This window comes from Conger conger, chromosome 4, assembly GCF_963514075.1.
Source record: "Conger conger chromosome 4, fConCon1.1, whole genome shotgun sequence".
Classification (NCBI taxonomy): Eukaryota; Metazoa; Chordata; class Actinopteri; order Anguilliformes; family Congridae; genus Conger; species Conger conger.
In genome coordinates, this window is record NC_083763.1 from 31,344,767 (window position 1) to 31,356,448 (window position 11,682).

The window sequence follows — 11,682 nt, forward strand, 5'->3', positions numbered from 1 at the left end:
ACCAGTAGGTGTAGTAGAGTCATAGAAAACCAACAGACCCAACATTCATGATACACATGCTCCTGAGTCTGTGTAATTGAATAATTAATTGAAAGAGACGTGTTCAAAATAATAGCAGTGTGGAGTTCAATTAGTGAGGTCATTCATTCTGTGAAAAAACAGGTGTGAATCAGGTGGCCCTTATTTAAGGATGAAGCCAGCACATGTTTGCATGCATTTCGCTCTGAAAACCTGAGAAAAATGGGTCGTTCCAGACATTGTTCAAAAGAACAGCGTACTTTGATTAAAACGTTGATTGGAGAGGGAAAAACGTATAAAGAAGTGCAGAAAATAATAGGCTGCTCGGCTAAAATGATCTCCAATGCTTTAAAATGGAAAGCAAAACCAGAGAGACGAAAACGAGAAAACGAAAGACTACCATTCGAATGGATCGAAGAATAGCCAGAATGGCAAAGACTCAGCCAATGATCAGCTCCAGGGTGATCAAAGACAATCTGAAGTTACCAGTGAGTACTGTGACAATTAGAAGACGCCTGTGTGTAGCTAATCTATCGGCCCCCGCAAAGTCCCACTGTTAAAAAAAAGACACATGCTGAAGAGGATACAATTTGCCAAAGAACACATCAACTGGCCTAAAGAGAAATGGAGAAACATTTTGTGGACTGATGAAAGTAAGATTGTTCTTTTTGGGTCCAAGGGATGCAGGCAGTTTGTCAGACGACCACCAAACACTTTCAAGCCACAGTACACTCTGAAGACAGTGAAGCATGGTGGTGCAAGCATCATGATATGGGGATGTTTCTCTTACTATGGTGTCGGGCCTATTTATCGCATACAAGGGATCATGGATCAGTTTGCCTATATCAAAATACTTGAAGAGGTCATGTTGCCTTATGCCGAAGAGGAAATGCCCTTGAAATGGGTGTTTCAACAAGACAACGACCCCAAACACACCAGTAAGCGAGCAGCGTCTTGGTTCCAGACCAACAAAATTGGCCCGCCCAATCCCCGGACCTTAATCCGATTGAAAACTTGTGGGGTGACATCGAAAATGCTGTTTCTGAGGCAAAACCAAGAAATGCAGAGGAATTGTGGAATGTTGTCATCATCCTGGGCTGAAATACCTGTTCATAGGTGCCAGAAGTTGGTCGATTCCATGCAACACAGATGTGAAGCAGTTCTCAGAAACCGTGGTTATACAACTAAATATTAGTTTAGTGATTCACAGGAATGCTAAATTCTGAAGATATTTCAGTTTATACAGTAAATATTTGAGTTTGTAAAGAAAAATGCAGACACTGCTATTTTTTTGAACAGCCCAATATTCATTTTTCTTCATTTTCTGTGAAGTAATTAAAAAATTGACACATTTTTCTTCATGTTTTGATTTATGCATTCCCAATGCATTAAAATAAAAACTATTATAAGGATTTTGAGCTTTACTCACGTTTTTAAACACACTGCTATTATTTTGAATACAACTGTAATTCCTGTCTTGTCACATTTGTGCCCTTCTATTGGTTTTCCCTTTTCTATGTTCTGTGTTTGTCAGTTCTGTTCCCCTTGTGTAAGGTTATTTTCTGTTGCGTTCTAGCATCTGTCTGTCTGTCTGTCTGTCTGTCTGTCCTGTCCTGTTTTAGATTTCTGTATTTCTGTTTTATGACTCCTGCCTGGCTCTTTGGACTCTGCTTTCTGGATCATGTTTCTGTACCTCTGCCTCGTTTGGACTGACCACCTGGTTTTTGAACTTTGCAAGATCAATGGATTGCGCTCCGCCCCATCTTCATTAAACCTGCCATTGAAAACCTGCCATTCAACCCGCTTGGTTCCTCTGTCCCCCAACTCTGACAGAACAAACTAGCCAGTTCTAGAACCAGATTTATTTTTTGTCTTTTTTGTTTCTCCTCCACCATCATGAGGAGAGTCAGAAAACTCTCTGCTTCCCAGCAGTTATTTCGTCTGTGCCAAGGGAACAGCCCAATATCCCTCCAGATTTTGTACCTTGGCGAAGGCCTCTGGTTTTAAGCAATGTGCGTTGCTTGGCTACAATACTGCAATTACTTCTACTGTTTTATTTGACATGTATTCGTGTATCATGTATTCAGGTATCATTTCCCCTAAAGTATTCTGAAAAGCACAATTTACTATAACATTTTAGTGCTGCTCTATGACCAAGACGGCAAAACTTTCCGGGGGTAAATCGGGCAGGGCACTGAGTTTGCTGGATAAGTAAGTACCGAGTAAAACCCATAACTCTTCCAAAAGTAGAAGATGAACTGAAACCCCTGTTTTGGATTTTACTCTGTGAGCTTCTACGGCCTACTCGGTTTTGCTGCCGAACACTCCCTGGTCAGAGACCTGTCAATTAATTGAAATAGTTCAGCCCAGCAGAAACGAAACGTTCAATTAGCTCACTAACGTTATCATACATGCGGAGAGAATGTCTGAAAGCATCATGTCTGAAAGAGCGCCGATTGTGCAATCTATTGTAAGGTGGAAATGATTAACATCTGGCATTATCATTCAGGCCTGGTCAGCTTGCTGGCTTCCTCTGTTATTGTGGCAAAATGTGGCTGTAAAGTAATTTAACCCCAGGAGCATGCACCATTAACCCCCACTATCTCCGCACCCATATCGGCAGGAGCCTGTGGGGGAAGACACAGCCACGGCCTTCACAATAACAGAAGAAGCCAGCAAGCTGACCAGCCCTAAGTGATAATGCCAGATGTTACTCATTTCCACCTTACACTATAAAGGAGATCATGCCATATTCAGAGGTTGTTGCTTTTGCTTTTAATTTAGCAAAGAGCATTACCTAGGAGAATAGTCTGAAAGCCTCACTTACGCCTACCACGTAGTAGGCATAGAATCTATACCCTGACGTAGCGCTACGCACAGTTGGTGCAACAGGTGTCTTTTTAAAGTCTGACTTTGTGCACATTCTGCGTCGGACGTAGCGCTAAGACCAGCCGTACATCCAGTTGGTGCAACCGGCCTCAGGTCCCCAGAGATTCTCCATGCAAAACTCGATTTAGTCCTGGACTAAGCTTAATCTGTCTTCATTAACCAGGCCCAGAAAGTTGAAGGGCTGCACTCAAGATTTGTGGCACCCCTCTTCCTCCCCACAAGTGCTTCACCATCATCGTAGCACATTATGCCTGACAGGTGTGCCCAATCCTACCACTGGAGGTGCCCTGCACAGCGGCCGAGAGAAGGCAGGGAACAGCATGCCACACACCAGCCCCCTATGCACAGACTCTGGGGAGCTATTCCGTAGCCAGATTAGTGTGGGACCCCTATAGCAGAATCCTCATGACAGCAAATGTCCAACACAAACTAGGAAAAGTGTTTCAGGCAGCAATGAAGTAGAACAGTTAGGGAACTGGACTTGTAATGCAAAGGATGCAAGATGATACCAAGCTTGGGCTCTGTCATCCAATGAGCATGGTATATCTCAGGTACTTCAGTAAAAATCTCTATCCCAAGAAATGATTGAAACATAACCTGTTTATATCACTCTGGCTACAAGCTTCTGCTAAATGCCAGAAACATATTTATTTAACACAGAGCCTAAACTGCTGTGGCTTCATAAACATTTTTGGCTTGAGAGTTCATGACTCAACCCTGTCCTTCACCCATTCTGTTTAATATCTGAATAGGACTTTGAGCTTTGAGAGTCCATGTGCCTCATAGAATGTGCTTTGACAGCCTGCAGGTTGCTTCTACGTTGGTTTCATGGGAGGGCTCAGAGTGGTTTGTAAGAAATGCTTATTGAAATGTGAGTATGAACTAAAGTCAAGGTAAAATCCAGAGCTTTCCTCTTGTTTGGGCATTTCCACAGATGCCCTTGGCAAAAATCTGGAAACCCTGGGCAGAGATCCACTAATTTCACGGGCTGGAGATACATTATATTTTTTCTTCTCGCAATTGTTGATTTGGTTAGGGTAGGCTTTTATTTAATAGTCATTAACACTGACCGTGGTTAAACATTAACTCAGCAACAAAGAATCAGTCATCATGTAAAAATACACTCTCCTTTGTGCAGCAGTGTATCTACAGTACCAGTCAAATGTTTTGACACACCTTGCGTTTTATGCTTTTTCTGATTAATGTTTTATGAAATAAAACAATACACATGCGGTCAAAGTGCAGATTCTCAGCATTTATTAAAGCTTTTATTTCAGTTTTTGAGACAAATTAACATAAAGTCAAATAAAGTAGTCATGTTTTGTATTTGGTTACATATGTTTTATATGTCATAACTCTCATAAAAAGTCTGTGACCTATCAAGATTTCAGTTTTTGACTTTGAATGCATGAGTATTCAGACCCCTTTACTTTTTGCACACTTTGTGGTGTTGTAGATTTCATTTTTAATTGATAAAATTGCAATTTTGCCCATCAATCAACACTCTATGACCCATAATGAGAAAGTGAAAGCATGTTTTTAGAGGTTTTGCAAATGTATTCAAATCAAAAACTCTGTCATTTACATAAGTATTCAGACACTTTGGTGTGGCACTCCAAATTGTGGTCAGGTGCATCCTTGTGATAACTTTAAGTATCCTTGTGTCTAGAACCTAATTAGAGTCCATTTGTGGCAAATTGAATTGGTTGGACATAATTTAAAAAGGCACACATCTGCTTACATAAGGTCCCACAACTCACACTGCATGTCAGGACAAAAACCAAGCCATGAAGTCCAAGGAACTCTTTGTCAATCTGCGGTGAGGCATGGGCGAGGCAAGGGTATAAAACATTTCTAAAGCTTTGAGGGAGGTGACGGTCACTGTAATAGAGCTTCGAAAGTCCTCTGCAGAGATGGGAGAACCTGCCTGAAGGGTGAACATCTCAGGAGCACTCCATCAATCAGGCCTTTATGGAGTTTGCCAAATGGCATTTAAAGGACTCAGAGAGCATGAGGAAAAAGATTATCTGGTCTGATGAGACAAAATTTGGGGAGTAGGTGTCTTGGTGGCACAGCCTGTAGAGCACTGACCGCATGCTCATTGTGAGCCGCGACGTCGGCGGTTCGAATCTGACCGTCTGACATTTCTCGCATGTCTTTCCCTCACTCTCGCTCCCATTCTTCCTGTGTCTCTATACTATACTGTCCAATAAATCTGAAAAAGGCCTAAAAAATAAGTAACTCCAAGCACTATGTCTGGTGAACACCAGGCACTGGTCATCACCTGGCTATTACCATTTCTACGGTAAAGCCCTGTGATGGCAGCATCATGCTATGGGGGTGCTTCTCAGTGGCAGGGACAGGGAGACTGGTTCAAATGGAGGGATGGATGAATGCAGCCAAATACAGAGGCAAATGCATGTTTTAATTTTGAATTGTGAAGTGAGGACCTCAACCTTTATGCATTTTAGAACTTCACAGATGACATGAATCACGGTGTTGCTTTTTCCTGATTCTGTCTCCGAACCACAGTTGGGAGACACAGGGGATTCCAAGGCAGAAGCTGCTAATTATAGCTTGTTTACTGTAGCTGCCCGTTCACTTCTCCGCAACTTTGGAGGCAGGAAATCCTTGTGCCTTGTATATTGTATCTCAAAAACAGTCCAGTCCAGACAAGTTTGTTATTGAAAAACATTTTATACATGCACACATGCATACAGAGAGCGGGCAAGAGAGAAGCATGAAACCTAGAACTGGAACTGTAAAAAGCTCCAGTGCAGAATCAACCAACATTTACATCATTGTCTCTGACAACCTGACATTACCGCTTACATTGAGGTCCTTTTGCCACTGATTTCCTGTGAAGCTTTTTTTTTTTCACAAATAGCCTATCACTGTTGCTGGTCTGCACCCAATAATAAGTAGGTGTACAAGTGTCCCCAATAAAATGCTCAGTAAGTGTATATAAAATTATGAATTAGCATTCGAAATACAAAAATAAAATAGCTAAAAAATTGTGTTTACCACATTAATTCAAGCATGGTGGAGTTCACATATTCAGATTATTCACTGGCTGCTCACTGACTGGACAATTAATTATTGCACAGATTTGTCTTCGCAGGGTCAAAATAAAAAAAGTAGCACGTGAAAGCATTTCTAAAAAGAGTCACTCATCCGGATACAGTTTTTCAGTGTCATATCACCAAGGAAATTTGCTTTTGTCTTATTATGGAATTTAATCTTGAAAATGTGTTTTTCAAAAACCATCTGGGGAAAGGCGAGCCTATATCACACATTCCTGTCACCTGTGAGTTCGGGCATGTCAGTGTTCAACGATCCATGTCCTGCAAGCAGTGCTTGCATTCCAGAGAGTCAGTGTCTACTTCTGGAGGCTCCGCCCCGAGGGAACTCCAGTCGCAGAATCCGTCTGGGAATGCGGGGATGACACGGTCCCTGTCGCGGGGACACCCCACAGACACGGTGCCGATCAGGAAGCTGTTAAGGAAACAGAGCCAGGGCACATTCATGTCCAGGAACCCCGGCACCTCCACCCTCAGCAGCAGCAGCGCCACCAGCAGGACCACAAAGGCGTGCCAGCCACCAAGAAAGCTTGCCAGGCTCCGGTAAATGGCGAGCCACACGCGGTCTAATGCCGCGCTGTGGCTCCTGGCCCCCACAAAATCCGCGAGCTTCACACAGCAGCACAACAAGGCTCCCACCACGAGCAGGAAAAGGACTGCGGTGCACATCTGCGTGCTCTGGGGGCCGCGATACACCCGGCACCGCCACGGCAAGAGGTGGGCCCCCGGCTCTGGGTCCAGGCCCGGGGCTGGACCCCCGAGGACGCGGAGGAGGACCGCAGTCCACACCAGGAAGGCGGCCAAGGGGTAGCCGTACCGGCAGACCCAGCCCGGGGGCCGAGGCCGGGGGGGCAGCGTGCGCCAATAATCCAGGCCGGCCAGCAGGAGGACAGGCCAGTGCAGGAGGCTGTACGCCAGGCAGGCCATGTGGACCAGTGCACAGACGTGGTGTCGGGTGACACGCAGGCCCAAGACACGCACGTCTCCCAAGAGGAAGATGGCGGAGACGGACAGGAAGAGCAGCGTGTCCGCCACTGCCAGCGACATGCAGAACGTGCCCAGGAAACTCCTGCACATGTGCCTCCTCTGGACAAATACCGCGGCCCAGTTCAGCAGGGTCTTCCCGCCCAGAGCTAGGAGCAGAGAGGGCATGGGAATGTCCATAGACACTCCAAGGTTAGGTCCAAGCCTCAGCGGCTGTGTGAGGTAGGATCTAGGAGTAAAAACATAACCACACTAGGGTTTCATGATAGGCTCTGTAAAAACACGGATGGTAATGATACCACTACAAACATTTATTAGTCTGCCCCAAGGGCAGTTGCATTATGTATTAAGCAACTGCCCTTGCACCAGGTTGGCTGGTGCCACCCCTAATGTCTGATGGGCCACCCCAGTGCCACCCCCCATTGGCAGTCTGCTTTTATCAAGATACTGTTTTTACCAACACTGCCTTTCCCGTTTTGCTGCCTTCCAAATGCGTGTCAAAAGCCACCGTCTTTTCCGCTTGCAAGACTGCCAAATGTGCGGCAAAAGAGTTAGAATCACCAGGACAGCTTGCAAGCTTGTATGGTGCCGTTTGTAAGCCTATAAACTGTATTTTGCTCTTGTCAGTGTGACAAGTTGAAATATTGAATATGTTCAATGGTAACATTATGGTTGAAATATAATTTAAATGTCATCATGAAATAATATCAGACTAGTTAGCTAGCTGACGTTAGCGAACGTTAGCGTTAGCTGAGGAAATTGTAAACTACTAATTAGCTGACGAACGTTAGTCTCAACAAAAATTAATTACTTAAAAGCTGTGTTTCTTTAATATATGTGTACTGATAGCTAAATCAGCTAAATGTATATAGCCAAATCGCTAACTTATCTACCGTAAATCCTCAAATTGTGTCCGGGGTCTTTTATTTACTTAGGCTGCACAAAGCACAGGCCTATTTGGGGCAGGCTTGTATTCGAGGCAGGCCTTTATTTCTTATTAGGCTTCTGTTGTAGAATTTTATTCTTAGAAATAAAGTAAAAGGCTACACTTAAAGTGGGCCAACACTGTTCAACACTTCCTGTAACCGTTCAGAAATCAATTAGTGTAGGCTAATCAGGAAACACCGTTTGGTAAGTCATAGTGTCAGTCTTAACAGACTTAGTTTATTGCAAATATTCTCAAACACAATAAATCCCATGCAAGTCCAGAATCCATAAAATAACAACTTGCCAGGCACGCCTTCATGAACAATAACAAATTAGCGTAGATAACAGCAAGTTGAGGATCTTTTTTTCCTAAAGTGCGTTTTATTGTGAGACATGCATTTAGTTTGGAGCAGCATACCGGTAGGCTATCAAAAGATTTTCGTTTTGGTTTGGGATTTAATTTACTTTTGGACTGTTTGATTCTATTGCTAAATGTTGGGACTGATGGGCACTGAAATCTGGGGGGTATTTGATGGTTCACTGTTAAGTTTTATGTGGTTGAAAGAGTGTCGGGATTTCCACCTGTCTGTTTATTGCGAGCTAAGGCAGCCGCTTTCATTCATTCATTGAACGTGCGCTGTGCTGCAAATACATGGAAACCTTATTGCGTAGCCAAGTAGCCTAAATTGAGGGGGGGGCAAGCGACTGGTAGCTTGAGAGCAACGTGTTGGAGACCCATGGTGTAGGACATTGACTTTTCATTGGCAACAGTATTAAACCAACTAACAATATAAAATATTAAGAAGAGCTCTTTTATTTCATTGAGTTAAATCGAAACAATGTCTTCTAGTGCTCATGGACTGATAGCCCTACTGGTAGACAATATTACCCCGGCTATTATCCGAGGCCCGGCTTCAAATAGAATCCCGGACACAATTTGAGGATGAACTGTAGTTAGTTAGCTAACATAACGTTGTAACAGATGGTTTGGAAGAATGTGTATTTGCATAATAATATTGTATTGATGCAAGTACTCAAGACAATAATTCATTCATAGTTTCCAAAAGCTCTTACATGTAAACATTCTTCTCATGTCGCATTGTGACATCGCTGTGTCTGACCCCGACTCCTTTTTGAAAGATTTTATTTAAATCAAGATCATTTTTCTTATGTTGTTGTTGAGTTTGTGTCTAACATGAAGCGACTGGATAAGTAACATGCATCAGAGCTGGTGAGAATATGATTTTGGACAAAGCAACAATGTGTATTATCATTATTTTAATTAATAGAATTAATAATTTTTATATGAAGTTAATTTGTTAGAGCACAAACCACAATTTCTTGAACAGATTTAGTTACAGCTCAGAGCATTATTTACTGTGATAGATCTCAGGTACATCATGATGATAATACACATTGTTGCTTTGTCCAAAATTACATTCTCACCAGCTCTGATGCATGTGTCACTTATCCAGTCACTTCATGTTATTCTTCTTCTCAGATTGAAACAAGCCTGTAAATATTGGTATTATGTTGGTGTACAATGGCAGGGATTGTGCTACACCTTGTAGTTTGTTATGCAAACACTTTAATGGCCTTAAATATGGTCAAACAATTTGTTTTTATTCTTGGTCCATAAACATATGATATATGATAACAATATATGATGTAATGTATGGTATACTATGTAATTCAGATTAGTCATAATTTTGGGTGAGGCTGCGTGCTAAAACCGGCAATGTGGCATTCCATTTTCCATATGCTTAGCCCTTATTCCATGCCACATTTTTCCCACACTGCCTGTTTTAGTGCACAGCGCACTAAAGTAAGGGCCTCAAAATGGTTCCCTTTGTGTCAATTTAGAGGAAGATAAAACCAAGTTTGCATAATGTATTGTCTACTGAATAGCCTTAACTTTTATAAGTAAGCTAAGAGAAGGGTATTGATGACAAAAGAGGCTCATAGCCAATTAATTTGTCATTGTTAATGTCATCCTGTACATTAGCTTATCAGTAGCCTATAGCCTATTAATTTATGTTTAGTCTTAGTAGACTAGTAATGCATAGTGTTTTTTTGCTGCCTTTTCGCACGTGAAACAATAATAAAAAATAAAAAAACATAAATAACTGCAAAAAATGTTTTGTGTGCACGAAGCCAGGAGATATGGTGGTCACCCCCAGACCCCCCTTGGCCACCCCATTAAAAAAATCCTAGAACCGCCCCTGGCCTGCCGCGAACACAACCTTAAAACAAGTCCTAATATAATCCAGCAAAATATAATATCTTACCCGTTTAGCCTAGCCTTATGCTTTTTTTTCTGTTCCTGAAGTTATGCATTTCTCAATAATGAGCAGTGCAGGCCTTTTGCTCAAGTCAAATATCTTATTTTATCATCCAGGACCAAAGAACTTCTGCCATCTTCTCTCTAAACAACCACGGTTTATTTTTTTTGTTCAGTCCAGTGTTTGAAGCGGGCCACTAGCCTATACTCACTGGATGATACGTTCTGTAAACCTATCAGGTGTCAACTGTTACAATTCTGACAACAGCTGAGCCTTCTGATATGTTTAAAAACTGTGTGCAAAACTATAGATTCCCTCTCGGTAAACAAGTTTTCTAAGTACTTTCTAGACCAAACAGTAATTTCTGTTAAATTTTGGCAGTTGCTTAGCTGCTAAAATGTCACTACACTAAGAACTTTTCAATGACTAGATTTTTCTGATCCTCAATGTGGTGAAGTGATTGCAGTATATTTTGGTACTTTAAGAATTTCAGCAGATTTTTTCTATACTGAGATAATGTAACTGTAAATCAAGATCATTTTGGCCAGGATAATTGTGGCATAAAATTTTCTTAGCTACCGTCCCGCCCCTAATCCACACATACACACACACACACACACACACACATAGCTACCACAGGCACACACACACACATACACACACTATCCCATGTGCACATGAGCATGCATACATACAGTGTCTTCACAAAGTATTCAGAAGGGATCTGAAAACTTTATGAAGACACTGTACATGTGCGCACGCACACACTCACAGGCTCAAATTACAGGTGAGGCACTGCTATTGCTATTTTGTGCCACTGCTATGTTCCCTATTTTTTCTTTGAGCAAATAGTATTTTTTAAGTTAGTCTGGATTAGTAAAGCGTAAACACAGACACTAAACAAATTCCCTTTTGCATCCATTACATCCCTCTTACTTTGTGCATCATAGAAAACATGAATGAACATACAGCAATGATATAGTAAAGCAGCAAATTAGTTATGAATGAGAATATTTTGTAAAATGTTTAACATTGAATAATGTAGGCCATTACATTTACGTATAATGGATATTGGTAATATATCAATGTAATATTAATTATAAGATTTACGCAGTTATGAAAAATAATGGCTTTACCTTATTGGCACAGTGCATCTACACTCGCAGAGCTTTTGAAAGGTGAGACCAGGTGAATCCTCTCCCTCCCTGCACACAAGCCCAATGCTTGCCACTAACAAAACAGGATGCAGCCAACTTCCTACATATAAAAAAAAAAACAATAGATACCTGCAGTCAGCAGGAATCTTCAGCCTTGTGCACTCAGTAGGAGAGTGATGTTCTGTGAGAGGAAAGAAGTTTGTAACCTCTCTCCTCTCCCCACTACTACCCACACAAATCACACATTTTAAACTGTGGGCAGGGCAACTAAAGGAAATGACATCTGACACCAAACCTGGCACACGTCCAGGAACCCATGCAACCAGTCCTCCAAGCACAAGGTAT

General features: G+C 42.1%; 1 protein-coding gene across 1 annotated transcript; it reads right to left on the reverse strand.

Annotated features, from left to right (window-relative positions):
* Window positions 1-4,286: 4,286 nt before the first annotated feature.
* On the reverse strand, window positions 4,287-11,553 carry LOC133126597 (probable G-protein coupled receptor 160). Its single transcript, XM_061238942.1, has 2 exons — window positions 11,317-11,553; window positions 4,287-7,200 (listed from the first exon to the last, which is right to left on the reverse strand). Exon 2 carries the CDS (start codon window positions 7,149-7,151, stop codon window positions 6,237-6,239), a length of 915 nt encoding a protein of 304 aa, XP_061094926.1. The 5' UTR covers window positions 7,152-7,200; window positions 11,317-11,553; the 3' UTR covers window positions 4,287-6,236.
* Window positions 11,554-11,682: the final 129 nt, after the last annotated feature.